Source organism: Gopherus flavomarginatus, chromosome 20, assembly GCF_025201925.1.
Source record: "Gopherus flavomarginatus isolate rGopFla2 chromosome 20, rGopFla2.mat.asm, whole genome shotgun sequence".
NCBI lineage: Eukaryota > Metazoa > Chordata > Testudines > Testudinidae > Gopherus > Gopherus flavomarginatus.
The window spans coordinates 4095910-4117318 of NC_066636.1; the positions used below are offsets into that span (position 1 = coordinate 4095910).

The 21409-nt window shown below is 49.0% G+C and overlaps 1 protein-coding gene across 8 annotated transcripts in view; it reads left to right on the forward strand.

Moving 5' to 3' along the window:
• The window catches only part of LOC127037978 (tripartite motif-containing protein 15-like), a 178145-nt gene that overhangs the window by 135811 nt on the left and 20925 nt on the right, over positions 1–21409 (forward strand). For 3 of the 8 annotated variants that reach the window (XR_007770540.1, XR_007770541.1, XM_050930286.1), the window contains exons 1-4: positions 17550–17636; positions 18473–18703; positions 19000–19022; positions 20304–20502. Coding sequence is in view for 1 of the 8 variants with exons in the window: in XM_050930292.1 (XP_050786249.1) it covers positions 18662–18703; positions 19000–19022; positions 20304–20419 (181 nt within the window). In the remaining 7 variants the exon portion in view is untranslated. Of the gene's footprint in view, positions 1–4814; positions 6073–10127; positions 10188–11703; positions 11870–17549; positions 17637–18472; positions 18704–18999; positions 19023–20303; positions 20503–21409 lie in introns of those variants that run through there. The other 5 variants (XM_050930292.1, XM_050930289.1, XM_050930287.1 and 2 more) reach the window with 5 other exon arrangements.

Here is a 21409-nt window from a genome sequence, read left to right on the forward strand (position 1 = left end):
AGTGGGAGCAGTCATGTCACACATTATACCTTCGGGAGAAGAGAGACCTATTGCTTTTGCTACATGCACTCTAAGCAAAGCAGAAACTAACTACACCCAAATCGAACATGAGGCATTGGGAATCGTTTTCGGAATTCAGAATTTTCATCAGTACCTGTTCAGACGGAACCATCGACCCCTGACTTCAATTTTTGGACCCCACACAGGCATTCCCCTATTAGCTGCTAGTCATATGCAACGGTGGGCATTGTTGCTTTCCGCACACACATATGACATCAAATATCGGAAATCCACTCTGCACGGCAATGTGGATGGTCTCTCAAGGCTGCTGTTGTCAGTCAACTGTCGAGATATTGCCCAGAAGGAAATCTTTTACTTTGAACAAGTAGAGAATACACCTATCACCGCTATTCAGGTAACGAAGGCAACTCGAGTTGACCCAATATTGTCCCAAGTTATGGACCTGGTGATGCATGGAACATCTCAGTGAACCTCTCTGGTCTCACCTGACCTTGTTACCTACATGTCCAGGAGGACGGAGTTATCAGTTCAATCTAGTTGTTTGTTGTGAGGGAGACGTGTCATTATCCCACCACCACTGAGAACACAGATGTGAGAACAGCTCCATTCCAGGCACTGTGGAATAGTGCGCATGAAGGAAATTGCACGAAGCTATTTTTGGTGGCCTGGGTTGGACAGTGCTATTGAAGAGAAGGCAAGAGCTTGTATGTGTTACTGAAATGTCGGGTCCGCCTAGCTGAGAGCCAATGACAGCCAGACAGGGATAAGGAAAGGTTGCTTTATTCTGCAGAAGAAAGGAGAGTTCTGTACCTTGGTACAAAAAGCTCTACTCCATACAAAAACCAAGAATCTTTTATACACACACACAGGCTTCGGTCGTGTTAGCATTTGATTGGTGATTAGCAAACCCTGCACTTCTGCAATCTGCTCAGCAAAAACCAGCTTAGGACCAGCTTAAACTGCCTCAAGACTGATAAGGAAAGACAGTTCAAAAGTTCAGGCTACTATATCCGTGAGGTGTCCAATTTCTCCTAATGGTTGCCAGCTATTATAAGGCTACTAGCTGTTAGGGGGTCGCTGCTGACTGTCATATATGTCATGTCAGGGTGTGAGGAATGCACCCCAGTGGGCACCCCTACATCCTTGGGACTGGCCTGAAAAACCGTGGCAACGTATTCACGTTGACTTTGCTGGCCCCCTTGAAGGAAGCATGTTCTTGGTGATAGTAGATGCCCATTCTAAATGGCCAGAAGTCTCTATAATGCAGTCCACGACTGCAGAGAGTACTATCCAAAAACTCCAAGGACTCTTTAATCGTTTCAGTCTGCCAGAACAGCTTGTGAGCGACAATGGACCGCAGTTCGTCTCTCAGGAGTTTCAAAAGTTTATGAAGGCAAATGGGATACACCACATCACTTCAGCACCATATCATCCACCACCAATGGATTAGCTGAAAGATTTGTGCAGACAATGAAACACGCTTTGAAATTGGCAAGGGGACAATTATCCCTTCAAAAGTGTCTGAATACCTTCTTACTACCCTACAGAAACACACCTCATGCTACAACCAAGGCATCCTCAGCCTTTCTAATGATGGGACGACAGCTGTGCACTTGCTTTGATCTGCTGAAACCTTCTGAACCCCGACAAACTGTTCTATGTCAGCAGCAAGATGAAATCATCAGGCATATACCTAGGACCAGTGCCAGGGTTTCTCGCGCCCTAGGCGCACTGCCATTTCGCCACCCCCCCCCCCCCGCGGCTCCGGTGGACCTGCTGCAGTCATGCCAGCAGATGGTCCGCTGGACTAAAGGCTCCGGTGGACCGTCCGCCGGCATGACTGCGACAAGTCCACCGGAGCAACCTGCCACACCCCCAGCAAAATGGTGCCCCCCAATAATCCTGGTGCCCTAGGCCATTGCCTAGGTCGCCTAAATGGTAGCGCCGGCCCTGCATACACCCAGAGAAAAAGACCGAACTTTTAGCCCGTGACAGCCAGTTTTGGCTCAGAATTATACTTCTGGAGCTAAATGAGTCCCTGCCACTGTCATCGCTCAAACGGGACCTGTTTCCTACACAGTCCAGACTGCAGAGGATCTCACCTGGCGGCGACATGTAGATCAGCTGCTGCCAGGTCATGCCAGTCCTCAGGACACATTGTCAGTTGAGTTGCCTGACTTCACCACCTCTGACCAGACACCAAATCAAGAGTCACCTGTTCCTGACTTTTCCCCTCCATTACTACCAGCGGCAGAGATACCCCCCTGCCCGGCATGAGCTGATACCCCATCCTCACCCCTTCTCCCTACGAACCCTGAGCCCATTGTCAGGCCCACGCTGTCATAAACAGATAGCTAAGGGTTAATGTTCTTTTACCTGTAAAAGGGTTAACACAGGGAACCAAACACCTGACCAGAGGACCAATCAGGAAACAAGACTTTTTCAAATCTGGGTGGAGGGAAGTTTGGGTGTGAGTTCTTTGTTCTTTGTCTAAGAGTAGGTTAGATAAATGTCTATTAGGGATGGTCTAGACAGTATTTGGTCCTGCCATGAGTGCAGGGGACTAGACTCGATGACCTCTCGAGGTCTTTTCCAGTCCTAGAGTCTATGAGTCTTGGTTTGGTGACCTTTTCAGCTCTGAGAGTGATTTCTCTATCTCCCAGCTTTCTAATCTTCTGTTTCCAAGTTGTAAGTACAAGGATAGTAAGACAATAGGTTTATATTGTTTTTTTGTATTTACATGTGTGTAGTTGCTGGAATGTTAAATTGTATTCTTTTTGGATAAGGCTGTTTATTCATTTGTTTTTCTTTTAAGCAATTGACCCTGTATACTGTCAACTGGATATAGAGACCATTTTTATGTCCTTTCCTTTCTTTTTATATAAAGCTTTCTTTTTAAGACCTGTTGGAGTTTTTCTTTAGTGGGGACTCCAGGGAATTGAGTCTGCAGCTCACCAGGGAATTGGTGGGAGGAAGAAGTCAGGAGGAAAATCTCTTTGTGTTGAATTTGCTCAGCCTAACTTTGCATACCCTCTGGGTGAGGGGGAAGAGAGATTAGACCTCTCGGTACTTGTGTTTCCAGGACTGGAAGCAGGGAATCTCCTAGGGGCATCCAGGGAGGGGAGCCTGGGAGGAAGTAACAAGGAAACAAGGGGAGGGGGTTATTTCCCTTTGTTGTAAGATTCAAGGCATCTGAGTGTGGGGGTCCCCCAGGGAAGGTTTTGGGGAGACCACAGTGAGCTAGGCACTGTATAATTCCTGGCTGGTGGCAGCGTTATCAGATCCAAGCTGGTAATTAAGTTTGGAGGTTTCATGCTAACACCCATATTTTGGACGCTAAGGTCCAGATCTGGGAAGAAATGTTATGTCAGGCCCACGCCCAAGACACTTTCAGGTGCAACAACACCAGAAGTCCGCTGTAATCCACCTAGAGACAGAAGGCCCCTCGTTGGCTGGTTCTTTAGCTAGGGAGAACCCATGGTTATGGGGCAAAATAATCCCTGGGGTTTAGCCGGGAATGAAGGCAGTCTACCCTCCTTCTCTAGTCTAGTGTGTGTTTTATTTTGGGGACATTCTTATTAAGGGGGAAGGAATATGTTGTGTATTTGGTTGTTGTGGTAATAGAATCTTGTGTTGCTATGGCAACTGAGTTAGATTATTAGGGGATAGCCCAGCCTGTTTGGGCTAGCGGTTGGTTAGTTCTGGTGTAGCAATAAAATGGCTGTTTCAAGGTTTACAGCTCTCTGTGTCTCCAGGGATTCTTCCTAAAGCTGCTGCCCCCAAGGATATAACAAAAAGCACCTACCCACATGCTAATAAGCTCACTAGAGATCCCCTCAACTCCAACAAGAACTGAGCTCTGGCTAGGAGCAGCCCTTCAAACCCCACCCACGGGTTTCTCTGGGGTCACAAATTACTAACAGCTTTTGCTCAGAATAAGCACTGAGTTGCATGGGCCTCAGCAGGCCCAGTCCTTGCAGCCCTTTCCTAAGAATTGGGGAGCCCTGGGACCAGCGATCCTGTCCATTTGCAGGTGGCGGTGCTTCTCTGGACACGTTACAACCTGACTGACATCCCCACTGTTCTCAGGCACTGTAGTTACCCCACCTCCTGCAGATATAGACAATCTCTGGCCCACGCAGATATACGAAGAACTGCATTTCATACAACAGACTGCAAAGACAATAAACTTAACGCAATAAGCTTGGTCCAGGATATTGCTGTAGTATCTTTGGGGGCCGAAAGTTGAGGAAGGATCACTTGAGAATAGAGAGCAGGAAGCTTACAAAGCAACCATTTATTTACAGACACTGCACTGACCTGGGCAGCCAGATAGAATTGGCTGGCTATCCCCTAATAATCTAACTCAGTTGCCATAGGAACAAAAACCACGACAACCAAATACACAACAATTGCCATTTTTGTTACGGTTGTTTTTGCAGGCGTTGTCTGTGACTGATGAAATGACTTGTTGACGTGGCTTTAATGTATCAGTTATGTCAATGCAGACGCCATGAAAGGAATTCCACAGGTCAATCAATCACGAGAAAGGAATTTTCATCGTCCCTTTGTCATACACGAGCACGGTCTATAAAGGGGGGATTTTCTGACAGGTACTTGGAATGGTTCAGGCTGCAGTACCACTTCCCCACATCAGTGATGTATTTACACTCCTGTATCATGATGATTAATCTTCGACCAATAATATTTGATTAGGGGTCCTGTAAAGGTGGCCAGCCAGTCAGGCAGTGGCATAGGCAGCTGCAGCAGCACAGGAGTCAGCAAACAGAGCTGTAAACAGGAGAGTTTCAGTGGGAGTTTACAGGAGGAGTTTGCAGGGGAGACTGAGAGACCAAGGCAGAGGAACTGACAGGCTAGTGAAGAGAATGGGTGGTGGTCTGCTGGTGTTCTGGTGCCTGTTGGGGGTTTGGTTTGGTTTGTGTTTCCTGGACTAACAGATTTTAGGTGGGAAGGCTATGACCGATACAGAGGCAGCAGTGAAAGACACAATGAGGATGACTGGATGTGGAAGCTCCGGCATGTACATGATCCTGGAGGGGGTACCTGAAAAGAGTTTTGTCTGCATGAAGTGCCGCCTGATAGAGCTGATGGAAGAAAAGATCCGAGGATTTGAGAGGCAGGTGGAAACTCTGGTTGAGTTTAGAAGGGGGTCCGAGCAGATGATGGAGTAAAGACATGAGGAGGATGAAGGGAAAAGCTCAGACTTGCAGAGGGAAGCAGGACCAAAGAATTCTGAGGGGAGACTGCTGGGTGAGGAAAGTGGACGGTGGAAGCATGTGACTAAGAGAACCAGGCAGAGGAAGAGACGGGCCAGTGAAGGAGAAATAGAGCTCAGGAACAGGTTTGCAGAGTTGGAAAATGAAGAAGGGCCACTAAGGTGGTCGCTAAGGTGAGAGGACAAGGAAGAAGAGAAGAGTAGTTAGTCCTATAGGAAGGGAGGAAGAGTCAATGGAGACAACACCAAATATGAGCTCCAGGAGGATACGGGGTGGGTTGCGGAGGATTGCAAGGGACAATAGAAATTGAGAGGACTTGCAGCCAGAGGGAACGGGGATAGACCGGAGAATTGCACCATCACTAGGAAAAGGCAGGTCTACGTGATTGGGGACTTCTTACTGAGAAGAATAGACAGGCCTGTAACTAGAGCTGATCGGGAGAACAGAAGGGTGTGCTGTCTGCCGGGTGCTAAGATACGGGATGTGGACCTGAGGCTGAAGAGGATCCTAACAGGAGCGGGAAAGAATCCGCTGATTGTCCTTCATGTGGGAACGAATGATACAGCTCGATTCTCACTGGAACGTATCAAGGGAGACTATGCCAGACTGGGGAAGATGCTTAAGGAAATTGAGGCTCAGGTGATCTTCAGTGGGATTCTGCCTGTTCCTAGAGAAGGGCAACAAAGGTGTGACAAGATTATGGCTACCAACAGATGGCTCCGGCAGTGGTGCTATAAGGAGGGCTTTGGGATGTATGGCCACTGAGAAGCATTCATGGACAGAGGACTGTTCTCTCGGGATTGACTTCACCTACGTAAGGAGGGAAATAGACTTCTAGGATGGAGGCTGGCACAACTGATTAAGAGAGCTTTAAACTAGGAATTTTGGGGAGATGGTTGGGAGATGTCCAGGTAATCTCCATGCCAGAATTTAACATTGAGAGGAAAGAAAACAAAGTAAGAGAGGATACAGCCGTGGGCAGAAGAATGGACATAAGGAGGAAGGGTAGTGTAGATACCAGTCTAATAGGTGATGTTGGTGGTAGAATGTCTGTGCCTAACCGGGTAAAGAATGTCAGTGAAGCCAAATGGCAAAAATTAAGATGTTTGTACACTAATGCGAGGCGCCTAGGTAACAAAATGGAGGAACTAGAGCTACTGGTGCAGGAAGTGAAACCGGATATTATAGGGATAACAGAAACATGCTGAAATAGTAGTCATGACTGGATTACAGGTATTGAAAGGTCTGTGCTGTTTAGGAAAGACAGAAATAAAGGCAAAGGTGGTGGAGTAGCATTGTATAGCAATGATGAGGTTAACTGTAAAGAAATAAGAAGTGATGGAATGGGTAAGACAGAGTCTGTCTGGGTAATAATCACATTGGGAAAGAAAGCTACTAGAGCCTCCCCTGAGATAGTGCTTGGGGTGTGCTATAGACCGCCGGGATCTGATCTGGATATAGATAGAGACCTCTTTAACGTTTTTAATGAAGTAAACACTAATGGGAATTGTGTGATCATGGGAGACTAACTTCCTGGATATAGACTGGAGGACAAGTGCTAGTAATAATAATAGGGCTCAGATTTTTCTGGATGTGATAGCTGATGGATTCCTTCACCAAGTAGTTGAAGACCCAACAAGAGGGGATGCCATTTTAGATTTGGTTTTGGTGAGTAGTGAGGTCCTCATAGAAGAAATGGTTCTAGGGGACAACCTTGGTTCGAGTGATCATGAGCTAATTCAGTTCAAACTAGATGGAAGGATAAACAAGAATAGATCTGTGACTAGGGTTTTTTATTTCAAAAGGGCTAACTTTAAAGAATTAAGGAAATTAGTTAGAGAAGTGGATTGGACTGAAGAACTTGTGGATCTAAAGGCGGAGGAGGTCTGGAATTATTTCAAGTCAAAGTTGCAGAAACTATTGGAAGCCTGCATCCCAAGAAAGGAGAAAAAATCACAGGCAGGAGTTGTAGACCAAGCTGGATGAGCAAGCATCTCAGAGAGGTGATTAAGAAAAAGCAGAAAGCCTACAAGGAGTGGAAGATGGGCGGGATTAGCAAGGAAAGTTACCTTATTGAGGTCAGAACATGTAGGGATAAAGTGAGAAAGACCAAAAGCCATGTAGAGTTGGACCTTGCAAAGGGAATTAAAACTAATAGTAAAAGGTTCTATAGCCATATAAATAAGAAGAAAACCAAGAAAGAAGTGGGACCGCTAAACACTGAGGATGGAGTGGAGGTTAAGGATAATCTAAGCATGGCCCAATACCTAAACAAATAATTTGCCTCAGTCTTTAATGAGGCTAATGAGGAGCTTAGGGATAATGGTAGGATGACAAATCGGAATGAGGGTATGGAGGTAGATATTACCGCATCCGAGGTTGAAGCCAAACTCAAACAGCTTAATGGGACAAAATTGGAGGGCCCAGATAATCTTCATCCAAGAATATTAAAGGAACTGGCACATGAAATTGCAAGCCCATTAACAAGAATTTTTAATGAATCAGTAAACTCAGGGGTTGTATTGTACGACTGGAGAATTGCTAACATAGTTCCTATTTTTAAGAAAGGGGAAAAAAAGTGATTTGAGTAACTATAGGCCTGTTAGTTTGATATCTCTATTTTGATAACTATAGGCCTGTTAGTTTGATGTAAGGTCTTGGAAAAATTTTTGAAGGAGAAAGTAGTTAAGGACATTGAGGTCAGTGGCAATTGGGACAAAATGCAACATGGTTTTACAAAAGCTAGATCGTGCCAAACCAACCTGATCTCCTTCTTTGAGAAGGTAACAGATTTTTTAGACAAAGGAAACACAGTGGATCTAATTTACCTCAATTTCAGGAAGGCATTGATACGGTTCCACATGGGGAATTAGTAGTTAAATTGGAAAAGATGGGGGTCAATATGAAAATGGAAAGGTGGATAAGGAACTGGTTAAAGGAGAGACTACAACGGGTCATACTGAAAGGTGAACTGTCAGGCTGGAAGGAGGTTACAAGTGGAGTACCTCTGGTATCGGTTTTGGGACCAATCTTATTTAATCTTTTTATTACTGATCTTGGCACAAAAAGTGGGAATGTGCTAATAAAGTTTGCGGATGACACAAAGCTGGGAAGTATTACTAACACAGAGAAGGATGGGGATATCATACAGGAAGATCTGGATGACCTTGTAAACTGGAGGAATAGTAATAGGATGAAATTTAATAGGGAAAAGTGCAAGGTCATGCATTTAGGGATTAATAACAAGAATTTTAGTTATAAAATGGGGATGCATCAGTTGGAGGTAACAGAGAAGGAGAAGGACCTCAGAGTATTGGTTGATCACAGGATGACTATGAGCCGCCAATGTGCTATGGCCGTTAAAAAAGCTAATGTGGATTTAGGATGCATCAGGCGAGGTATTTCCAGCAAAGATAAGGAGGTGTTAGTTCCGTTATACCAGGCACTGGAGAGACCTCATCTGGAATATTGTGTGCAGTTCTGGTCTCCCATGTTTAAGAAGGATGAATTCAAACTGGAACAGGTTCAGAGACGGGCTACTAGGATGATCCGAGGAATGGAAAACCTGTCATATGAAAGGAGACTCAAAGAGCTTGGCTTGTTTAGCCTAACCAAAAGAAGGCTGGGGGGTGGGGTATATGCTTGCTCTTTATAAATATATCAGAGGGATTAATATCAGGGAATGAGAGGAATTATTTAAGTTTAGTACCAATGTGGACACAAAAACAAAAGGATATAAACTAGACACTAGGAAGTTTAGATTTGAAATTAGACAAAAGTTTCTAACTATTAGAGGAATGAAGTTCTGGAACAGCCTTCCAAGGGGAGTAGTGGGGGCAAAAGGCATATCTGGCTTCAAAACTAAGCTTGATAAGTTTATGGAAGGGATGGTATGATGGGATAGCCTAATTTTGGCAATTGATCTTTGATTATTAGCAGGTAAATATGCCCAGTGGTCTGTGATGGGATGTTAGATGGGTGGGATCTGAGTTACTACAGAGAATTCTTTCCTGAGTGCTGGCTGGTGAGTCTGGGCCACATGCTCAGGGTTTAGCTGGTCGCCATATTTAGGGTTGGGAAGGAATTTTCCTCCAGGCAGATTGGCAGAGGCCCTGGAGGTTTTTCACCTTCCTCTGCAGCATGGGGCACGGGCCATTTGCTGGAGAATTCTCTGCAGCTTGAGGTCTTCAAACCACAATTTGAGGACTCCAATAACTTAGACATAGGTTAGGGGGTTGTTCCGGGAGTGGGTGGGTGAGATTCTGTGGCCTGCATTGTGCAGGAGGTCAGACTAGATGATCATAATGGTCCCTTCTGACCTTAAAGTCTATGAGTCTATGAGTCTACTAATCTATGAATCTTGCCAAGCTGAATGACCAGCCCAGAACCAAAGCCAGATTCCTGTGTGAGTGCCACAGTTGGGGGAGCATCAGTATTCACACCACAGCTGTGGCTGAAGTTGGGCTCTGCCCCATGAGCCTTCTCCAGGAACAGTTCCCAGATGGGCCAAGACCCCCTAAGGGAGAAACCCCTGCAGCCCCTTGTCCTCATTCACATCTCCTGCCCTTGGGGATCCTGTGAGGGCTGTAGGGCAAGAGCCCTGTTCCTGCTGGCTGTAGGGGAGAGGTGGTTGGGGGTGTCTGGACAGCTGGAAACCTGGAGGACATATTCCCATCAGTCACTGCCGCTCCATGGAAATACGCTCTGTGCATTACCCAAACTGGCCCCCTGGTGTCACTGCTGCTCCAAGGGAGCCACGCTGCAGGATGGTGTGAAACGGAGCAGGGTCAGTTCTAAGGGTCAGATTTCGAGACGTGCACTGCACAGCAGCCCCCCATCAATAACAAAGAGGATTTCTCCATCCCCCAGGGAACCAGAAGCTGCTGGATACCGGGTGGTTTGGAGAATCCAGTGAGAATCGTGCATCTTGTAAGTGTGGTGTGGCCGCCCCAGTGGCTGAACACGTTCCCTGCTGTGCACAGTGGCTGAGCCCACTTTGCCCTGCTCAGAGCATCTGCCTCTAGCAAGGGACCAGTCTCAGCTCCTAGCTGGATGGACCAGTTCGTTCCCTGCCTTGTGCCTGGGACAGGTCGCACTCAGCAGCACAGACACAGAAGTACAGTGTCCCCCCGACAACCAGTGAGTTCTGGGACTCTGGACGAATGTATCCCTGAGAACCCAGCACCATCACTGGGAGCAGGGGCTTGTGCAGAGCACTGCATTATGGGAACAAGTCAGTCAGTAGGACGGGCTGAACCATGACTGCCCCAAAGCCGGTGGCTCCTCGCCCATCCCAGGAACCAGCTTACAGGGCCCGGCATTGGGGGCGCTGGGCCTGCGCTGGAGTCACCATCCCATGTGTCGCTACCAATCCTTGTGATCAGCCTGTGACAGCTGCAGTGTGGGGATGCCAGGTGCTGGGAGCAAGATACCAGCCCCCAACGTTCAGAAATTGCAAATCAGACCCAAAAAATCATGAGATTTTTTCCCTCAAAATCCGCAAGTTTGGCCCAAACCATGAGATATTTTTGAAAGGATGATATTGAGGCTTTTGGTTTCTGAACTTCCCCTGCCCTGGTGTGTGTCAGAGACAATGACTGTGGCCTGCTCTCCCAGATGTACAGAGCAGGTGATTATAACTCCCAGGGAGAGGGATAGCTCAGTGGTTTGAGCATTGGCCTCCTAAACCCAGGTTGTGAGTTCAGCCCTTGAGGGGGTCACTTAGGGATCTGGGGCAAAAATCAGTACTTGGTCCTGCTAGTGAAGGCAGGGGGCTAGACTTAATGACCTTTCAAGGTCCCTTCCAGTACTAGGAGATAGGTATCTTTCCTCTTATTATATGGCTGCTGGTTAGAAAGGAGCTTGTAGCTTCTCCTCAGACCCCCACATTATAATTAGTTAATTTTCTGTCCCCTGCCCAGCCCCACATCTGCCCTTCCCCCAGACCAGCCATAAATTGCACACCCCCAGCCCTACATCAGCTCTGCCCCCCAAGTCCCACTGCTGCTCCTCCAGCAGCTCTGGGGGGGGTCTTCACCTCTCTCCCCCTCCCCTACCCAAACACTCCACTGCCTCCTGAGGGGAAGGGGAGAGTGCCACCTGCAACAATTAAGGATTCTGAGAATAGGCCACTTCCACTTTAATTGAATTGGTCTCGTAAGCACTGACCCCACCCCACCTGGTAAGGCAACTCCCATCTTTTCATGAGCTCTAATATATATACTACTTAGTGTATTTTTCACTCTATGCATCTGATGAAGTGGGTTTTAGCCCACAAAAGCTTATACCCAAATAAATGTGTTAGTCTTAAGGTGCTACAAGGACACCTGATGCAGAAAGGCAGCATTTTCATGAGACTTTGCACAGCTTTGAGCTCTGAGCTCCAGCTAGGGCAGGGTCTTTACTTTGATCCTTTCAGCCACATGTTGGCATTTCATCCTTTCAGGGGATGCATGTGTTTTTGTGCTTTTGCTCTGAGTTTGAAATGGCTCCCTCCATACCCACCTCCAGAACTCGTGGTGTGTCAGCAGCAACATCATCCAGGAAATTCTGCAACATGATCTTTGTGGTTGGGAGCGAAACTGCTGCAGATACCACAGAATCTACCACAGGTACAAACTTAAACCAATAGGTAGAATAGTTCACTGCCACAGCTGTGCACTTGGTCAGTAGCGTAATTACAAGATCTTTTGATATGAGGGAAGATCCTTTCATGGACTGAGAACTGGTTAAAAGACAGGGAACAAAGGGTAGGAATTAATGGTATATTCTCAGAACGGAGAGAGGTAACTAGTGGCATTCCCCAAGGGTCAGTCCTAGGACCAATCCTATTCAATTTATTCATAAATGATCTGGAGAAAGGGGTAAACAGTGAGGTGGCAAAGTTTGCAGATGATACTAAACTGCTCAAGCTAGTTAAGACCAAAGCAGATTGTGAGGAACTTCAAAAAGATCTCACAAAACTAAGTGATTGGGCAACAAAATGACAAATGAAATTTAATGTGGATAAATGTAGAGCAATGCACATTGGAAAAAATAACCCCAGTTATACATACAATATGATGGAGGCTAATTTAGCTACAACGAATCAGGAAAAAAGATCTTGGGAGTCATCGTGGATAGTTCTCTGAAGACATCCACGCAGTGTGCAGCGGTGGTCAAAAAAGCAAACAGGATGTTAGGAATCATGAAAAAGGGAATAGAGAATAAGAAGGAGAATAGCTTATTGGGGGAGGGATAGCTCAGCGGTTTGAGCATTGGTCTGCTAAAGCCAGGGCTGTGAGCTCAATCCTTGAGGGGACCACATAGAGATCTGGGGCAAAAATTGGTCCTGCTAGTGAAGGCAGGGGGCTGGACTTGATGACCTTTCAAGGTTCTTTCCAGCTCTAGGAGATTGGTATATCTCCAGTTATTACCTTTGCCCTTATGTAAATCAATGGTACACCCACACCTCAAATACTGTGTACAGATGTGGTCTCCTCAGCTCAAAAAAGATATACTGGCATTAGAAAAGGGCAACTAAAATGATTAGGGGTTTGGAATGGGTCCCATATGAGGAGAGATTAAAGAGGCTAGGACTCTTCAGCTTGGAAAAGAGGAGACTAAGTGGGGATATGAGAGAGGTCTATAAAATCATGAGTGATGTGGAGCAAGTGGAAAAGGAAAAGTTATTACCTGTTCCCATAATACAAGAACTAGGCGTCACCAAATGAAATTAATGGGCAGCACAGGTTTAAAACAAATACAAGGAAGTTCTTCTTCACACAGCACACAGTCAACTTGTGGAACTCCTTGCCTGAGGAGGTTGTGAAGGCTGGACTATAACAGTGTTTAAAAGAGAACTGGATAAATTCATGGAAGTTAGGTCCGTAAATGGCTATTAGCCAGGATGGGTAAGGAATGGTGTCCCTGGCCTCTGTTTCTCAGAGGGTGCAGATGGATGGCAGGAGGGAGATCACTTGATCATTGCCTGTTAGCTTCACTCCCTGTGGGGCACCTGGCACTGGCCACTGTCGGTAGACAGGATACTGGGCTTGATGGACCTTTGGTCTGACCCAGTACGGCCGTTCTTATGTATTTCCTCAGTCAGAGGGGACTTTACAATGGCCTTCAGCTCTGCAATGGGCTTGTTAGCCTGTCTAGCAACTGCAGCAAGAGAATCTTCATCAGGGACGTCACCAGCATGGCACCATCACAAGCAGCGGAGAGACCTGGGATAGGAAGAGCAGCGACTCCGCGTGGCACCAGACTTTTCAGCCATATCTGCCTTTGCAGTTGTTCTTTTTTCTCCTCCAAGGTTTCTTTAGCAGTGTTGGACAAGAGATCGTAGGAGAGCGCGTTTCTTGTGGCTGAGGGCCTCATCCACTATTGCTTCCTGCAATCTGGGAAAATTGTACTTGCCTAAGTCCCGTCTCAGTCAGGGCCAGTGCAAGGAAGTTTCGTGCCCTAGGCAAAACTTCCACCTTGCACCCCCTGCCAGCTAACCCCGCCCCCCCGCCAGCTAACTCAGCCCCCCACCCAGGGAACCCCCCCACAGCAGCTACCCCCCCCACCGTGACAGCTAACCCCTCTCCACCCTGTCCCCCCATGGCAACTAATCCTGCCTGGGGAGACTTCACCCGCCCCCGGCAGCTAACCCTGCCTGGGGAGACCTCCTGCGGAAGCTAACCGTGCCTGAGTAGCCCGCCCCAGCTCACCTCGGCTCTGCCTCCTCCATTGAGCACGCCGGCGCTGCTCTAATTCTCCTCCCCGCCCAGGCGTGCGGCGCTGATTGGAGGAGACTGAGAGCTGGGCTGTATGCTCAGCGGAGGAGGCAGAGTGGAGGGTAAGCTGGGGCAGGGAGCGGTTCCCCTGTGCGCCCCCCCTCGTTATTGCGGGCAACTCTCTCCGCATGCCCCCCCAGCTCACCTCCACCTCCTCACCTGAAGGGGCTGTTAGGTGCCCCCAACCACTAGGCGCCCTAGGCAGCCACCTAGTTTGCCTAAATTGTTGCACCGGCCCTGATCTCAGTACAAGAAAAACCCATGGGGGGCCCACCCCTCCTGTTTTCAGCCCTTCGATGCTGTTCTCTCTGGTGGCATTGAGGAGCGCATTCTCACTGTACTGATGTGGCCTTTTCACAGAAGCATTGTTCTGCTTCAGTTTTCCCTCCGCCTCATAGCGTCGGTTTTCATTTGTCAAATCCTGATCCACCTTGGAGCGCACAACATAAAGCTTCTTCTCCAGTCCCTGGATCTCCTGGGCGAGGCTAATGTCGTAGTATGTCAAGTGGGGGCTGGAGATGATGATGAAAAAGTCGTAGCGGCTGAACTTCACCTGCTTGAAGTACGTGTCTGATTTAAAATTTGCCATCTCGGTCCCTGTCAGATCCCAGACTATAAAATTTGGACATTCAGGGTGTCGGTAAAGGAGCGGGCTCCATTATCTTTTCAGTAAGTCCTATCTCAGCAGCACCATCATCTGTATCCCCCAGGCCCTGGATGGCGTTGGCAAAGGACAATTTTCCAGAGCCTGTCTCCCCCATGCCAGCGATGCTGAGAGTGTTTTTATCAACCCTCTCCAGAGCCTCTTTCGCTTTAGCAGCTGCTTTGGTGAGGTTTCCTTTCCCAACAGCAGCCTTCAGTGCTTCCGTATCCTCTTCAGGTATCTTGGGAGGCTCTTTAGCATCTGCTCCTTCTGTAGCAACTCCAGTGCACTGCTCAGCCTGCCTGAGAAGAAGCAACGAGAAATTCCATGTACGGTTAGTTTAGACAGTAGATAGACATCAGCTCACATGTGAAGGTGCAGTGGGAGTTTGGGCAGGAAAAGGGAGAGGCGGAGTTAAGATGACACTTTCCCCGTCACCATAACCACATAACCTTAACTCTGCCCCTATAGTAATGCCAGGAGAGACACCCCTCTGCTTTTCTGGAAACAGAAAGGCCCAGACAATGTGTGACATGTAAAATCTCACAAAAGGGTTTGTATTTTCCCAAGAGGAAGCCAAAGAATTTCCTTAGAGAAAGAAGAAGATTCCCATGAAGTGCTTAGAATGGTTAATAGCTCCCAGTCGGCCTGCTGGGGCTTCTCCCACCTTGCAGATCTCAGCAAGTCCACAGGGAAGGGAGCAATAACCCCAGACCCCTCAAGCCTGCTGCTCTCCACACCACCTCTGATCTAGACCTTCCAGGAGAGAGACACAGAGTGTGTGTGTGTGTGTGGGGGGGGGACTGGGTCACAATAAGGGTCTTGGAAGAAGCCAGGAGCATTTTCCTCCCTTCCTGTGACCCTGTGTGCATGAGGGGAATCCCCCAGTCTCAGGCTCATTACTTCTTCTCTCGACCCGGTCATGTGTACACTGGGGCTTTGGTCGGCTTGATTACATCCCACAGGATGTAATTAGGTCAACCTAACTAGTGTAGACCATTTCTTGGAAGAAGCCGAGGGACAGAGCTTCATGGGCACAGAGCCCGCTGGAGAGGCAGGCGTGGGGATTTCAGAGCAAGGAAACTTCCTGCGGCTGTTTGTTTCTGTTGCGTTCAGCAAATCAGGACAGTATGTGCGCTCTGTGTAACTAGACAAGATCACACCAAGCCCAGACCTGTCTTGTATCTTTGATTTCTCCTCCCAGTGCAAACAGCCCTGCAAGTCCTGCTGAACCACTTGGCCTAAAGGGGCACCAGCATGAATGGGGCTTTCCTTTTAATGATCTCCCTTATTCCATCAATGGCTATTAGCCAGGATGGGCAGGGATGGTGTCCTTAGCCTCTGTTTGCCAGAAGCTGGGAATGGGCGACAGGATGGATCACTTGATGAGTCCCTGTTCTGTTCATTCCATCTGGGGCACCTGGCACTGGTCACTGTCGGCGGACGGGACACTAGGCTAGATGGACCTTTGGTCTGACCCAGTCTGGCTGTTCTTATGTTCTTCTGTTCCCTGTGGCTGTGGAGCCATTTATGGAGAAACCCCCGCTTGCTGGTCTGTAGGATGGCAGCAGAGATGGTATGAATTGTCCTTTGGGGGGAAAGCGAGAAAGTTAGTTTAGACGAGTTGGAGCAGCTGCCACTGTTGATGTTGTCATAGTCTGACCCTGCCTGTTTTTTTACCCACAAAAGCTTATGCTCAAATAAATCTGTTAGTCTTTAAGGTGCCACCAGACTCCTTGTTGTTTTTGTGGCTACAAACTAACACAGCCGCCCCCTGGATACTTCATGCCACACCTGACAAACTCATGCTGGCGTCTGGCTGCTTAGGGCCTCGCTTTTAGCTGCCTTATTGGTCACAGGCTCACAGCCCACGTGCAAAGGGTAGAATTGTCTTGGCCAGTGAAGCTGAATCCTTAGCAGACAGAGGCAAAAGGAGAGTGAAAGCGAGAGGCAGGGGTGCCAGAACAGGGGGTACCAGCCAGGCCATGGTCCCAAAACTTTTTAAAATGGGAGAGTTTTGCCTTCCCACTTTTTAACGGCTGTCAGGGTGAGCGACGGTGGGAGGAGGCGGAGAGGAGCGAGCGAGGGCGTGGTATTGGGGGGAAGAAGCAGTGGAGGAGTGGGGCCTCAGGGGGAGAAGCGGAGCGAGGGCAGGGGCTCAGGGAGAAGGGGCAAGGGTGGGATCTTGGGAGGAAGGGGCAGTGCAAGGGGCAGGGGTTTGGGGGTAGGGGCAGCATGGGGGGGCGCACAGTTTGGAAACTAGTGCCCTCCCTCCCCACACTTTTAGGGACCTTCAGTGACCCCTGGCAAAAGGAGAAGTTACATGGAGAAGGAGAATAACCAGGAGGGAAAGGGGTCAGCAGGAATCCATCTCTCATCCCAGGTGGCATTTAGCAGATTCAGCTGGAGCTGGTGGTGTCACGTGACTCCCTCTCTGGCCAGCTCTGGTCAGCACGTCTCTGAGGATGAGGAGAACAAGGCCCAGTGGTGTCATGGTGGACCCTGGGGTCCCAGGAGACAGTAGAGTGTCATAAACAGATAGCTACGGGTTAATGTCTCTTACACCTGGAAAGAAGTACCTGAAACACCTGACCAGAGGACCAATCAGGAAACCAGACTTTTTCAGATCTGGGTGGAGGGAATTTTGTGTGTGAGTCCTTTGTTTTTTGGTCTTCTGCCTCCCTTTTTTCCTTGGAAGTCATGGTTCCTGTTTTTTTGTGTTGGGGTCCCCAGGGAAGGTTTGGGGGGACCAGAGTGCCCCAAAACACTCTAATTTTTTGGGTGGTGGCAGCTTTACCAGGTCCAAGCTGGTAACTAAGCTTGCAGGTTTTCATGCTAACCCCCATATTTTGGACGCTAAGGTCCAAATCTGGGACTAGGTTATGACAGGGACATTTGGAGACTCTGAGGGAAGAGCGAGAGAAGCTGCTGGGATTTAAAGTGACTGGGGAGGGGAAAAGCCAGGAGTACCTGGTAGGTGCCCATTGTTATTAATCCGCAGGGACTTAAAATGGGAGGTGTGTTTGTTAGGCATATTCCTCTGTGGCCTTGGGGAATTCAGAATTGTGCGTTGCTCCGTGTCCCTGGATTGCTGTGTTAGATTCATGTGTGTGCACTCACACGTACACACACAGGGACTGAGAAGTCCTTTCCCAGGACCAGGACTTTAAGCTCCTGTTCCAATTAATGAGCTAATTTCTAGCCCTTGTGGCTTTCATAAATCTCCCCTCAGCTGAATTGACTAGACCCCAGGCCATCTCTCTGCCACCTGCAGGCATTTCTCGTATTGGTCAATTGTTTAATTCTTTTTTCTCCCCTGGCATCTTTGTTATTGTGGTGCTGAGTCCTGCCTCCTGCTGCTCTGGATCAGGATTGACATAGGCCTCTGATAACACATTGTCCCGCCCATGTCAGACCTAGGTGCAGGAAGTAGGGGTGCAGGGGGTGCTGCAGCACCCCCAGCTTTGCGCCCCACACCAGGATCCTGGCCACCGGCCCTATGCCCAGGGCTCCACAGCTGCCCCCAGCTGTGTCCCCAGCCTGGGACAGTGAGGGGTGTGGATGGGGTTTTGGGAGGGCGCAACTCAGCACCCCCACCCTAGAAATTGTTCCAGCGCCACTAATGTCAGACATGGAAACGTCCCATTAAGAGATATTAGGAACGCATGGGAAGGTTTAGAAAATCCTCTCCTCAGTAACTACAGTGGTAATCTTGTGTAGAGTTTGCAAAGAAATCCTCTCTCCTGCGCACTCAGCACACTGTGAACGGACCCTGGACTCTCTATGTCCCTTCCCTTTTAAAAACACAGATACAGACACAAACCGAGAGGCAGAAGATTGTGTCTGAATTTCAGCAACTGAGGAACTTCCTGGAGGAACAAGAGTGACGTCTGCTGGCCCAGCTGGCAAACCTGGAAAAGGAGATTGTGAAGATACAGAATGAAAATGTCACTAAACTCTCTGAGGGGATTTCCTGTCTCAGTGACCTGATTAGTGAGATGGAGGGGACGTGTCAGAAGCCAGTGAGCGAATTCCTGCCGGTGAGACTGAGTTAAAACTATCTCCAAGCCCAACCCAGGACAGGACAACTCCTGATCCATGGGCACTGGTGTCCAGCAGTCAGGGATCATGGTGTCACTCAGTGTGCGCATTTGTGAAATGGGAATTATTGTTGCTCTTGGAAGAGTTACAGATTCATTTATGTAAATCAGCCAAAGCAAGGCCCTGGGGCCAGGGCAGTGCCTCTTTTCCCCATAGCTGCAAACTCCCTTTCCTGAGTACCCCAGGGTGTGGCATGAGGGACTGAGATTGTTTTCTTTCTCTCTTTTCCCTCTAGGATATCAGACGCACCTTGAGCAGGTATGTGGCTCTCACTGACTCCCCCGGGGCTTCACAGTGCTGAGAGACCATGTTATCACTCAGGGCAGGTGCAAGGATGTTTTGCGCCGTAGGCGAAACTTCCACCTGGCGCCCTCCCCCGTCCCCGAGCCCCCACCCTGAGGCGCCCTCCTCGCGGCATCTCCCCCCCTCCACCCTGAGGTGCCTCCCCCACGGCAGCTCCCCACCACCCACACTCAAGCACCCCCCCCGCCCCAGCTCACCCCTGCTCTGCCTCCTCCCCTAGCACGCCGTTGCTGCTCCACTTCTCCCGCCTTCCAGGCTTGCAGCGCCAATCAGCTTAGGTGCTGCAAGCCTAGAAGGCAGGAGAAGTGAAGCAGCCACGGCGTGCTAGGGGAGGAGGCGGGGCAGGGGTGAGCTGGGGCGGGGAGTTCCCCTGCATGCTGCACCCCCCCCTTACTTGCTGCAGGCAGCCCTCCCCGCGCTTCCGTGCCCCAGCTACCTCCCCCTAAATGCCGGTGGTGACCAGGGCGGCTGAAGATCTGGCCGCCGCGGTCGCTGCCGAAGAAAATGCACCCCCCCAAATCCCAGTGCCCTAGGCAACCGCCTAGGTCGCCTAAATGGTTGCACCAGCCCTGTTAACACCACATCTCCCCAAGGCTCTCCAGCAAAACGTGTGTGGCAGGGTCACATTTTGGATACAAGTCTCTGCAATGAACTTAATCCTGAGGTTCTACCCTTCTATACAAGACTCTGGAATTAGCTAGCCAGTGGGAAAGACTGACCTAAAAGATTTCCTAGATATGTTCCATCCCTGGGGACTGGCTGCCTCACGATTCTGGGGGTGGAATTTGGGCCTTTCACCTCTAGGGCACAGGGTACAATCGTGCCCTGGTCAGCAGGAATCAAGATTCTTTCGCACCCAGGGACCATTTGGAGTTCTGTGTGGAATGAGCTGATTTCCCTGGAGTTGAGGTCTCGGTCTACAGCCTGGAAGAAAGATCCCATCACACTCAGTGCAAGAAATATGGGAACATCCCAGTATTAGTGCATGGAGGCCAAGGAGAGAATTGGCCCTGGAGACTCGATTCCTCTTTTATCCTCAGATCTGCTCTCTGATGAAGAATATTAATGGGGCCTTTGGAGGAAGGCTGCACTGCCGTGGCCTGTGCTGCCCCTGCTCTGACACTGGGAGAAGCAGAGGAATTCTAACTCCAGGTCCTTTGGAGCAGCAACTTCCACTAGAAAGGAATGATAACAAATCCGTAAACGAAATAGAATAATGTGAAATTCTCTTTCCAGGTGTGAGATGGGGAAGTTCCAGCAGCCGGTGGAGCTTTCTGCTGAGCTGGAAAAGAGATTCAGCGATTTCTCCCAGAAAAATGTTGCTCTACCGGAGACTATGAAGGAGTTCAAAGGTACCAAGAAGGAATCCAGGAGGAGAAATCAGAATGTGTCTCTGGGACTGTGGGTGGAGTTAGCCAGTTGGTTCGTTATCTCAGTATGTATCTATTTAATAAAAAACAGAAAGTAGAGAAACTGAACTTATGCAGTGGGGAGCCAGGTAACAGGATGTCTCACTTTGATTCACTCGGTGAGCTTTGGTAAAATCATTCAGATGCAAATATAGCAAAATCTGGGGTGCCTCAGTTTCTCCCAACTTCAGGGCTGCAGGGCATGTGCCCCAGAACTGTTTATCATCCACAGGGGCAGCAGGAGTCAGTAGGACCTTCAGGTGCCCAACACCACTGAGAACCAGGCCCCAAGTGTTGAAAGCTTGGCATCCAAAACGTAGACCCTAAATTAAAGGCCACTTTTGAAATGTGGACCCAGCCCATCCTTGTGCTCTGGTGCCGTATGGCAGCTTGTGTGGGCCAAAGGAGACATAGGGAAGCTGTAAACCCGGGTGAATCACTCCAGGACAGGAACCTCTTGTGCCTTCCCCAGAGCAGCTCCAGGCTCCAGGCGGGTTCCTTGCTGGGAGGGTGGCAGTAGAGTGGGGTTGCTGAGGGCAGGGTGGAGCAGGGATAGAGGGGTGTGGCCAGGGAAAGCTGTGCCTCTGATGCTCTGCTCCCCGGCAACGCCGCACAGCAGCCACAGAAACAGGGATGCCACTCGGGCTGGACCACAAGCCTTCCCTAGCCTGTGCCAAAGTCTGCACCAGCCCCTGCGGTCACTGAATAGGGGAACCACAATGTGGGTGAATCAGGCCCATTGAGCCGACCCTCTCCCTGCCTCTGTTTCCACAGCTATAAAATAATGTTGTTATTATTATTCATTTTTACATTGAAGGAGGACGAGGGCCCCACTGTGCCGAGCGCCGTACGGATACTGAGTAAATCGACCCAAAGAGCTTGTAATTCAGGGCCCTAAGCCTGCAAAATCTTCTTAATGTCCAATGAGCCTAA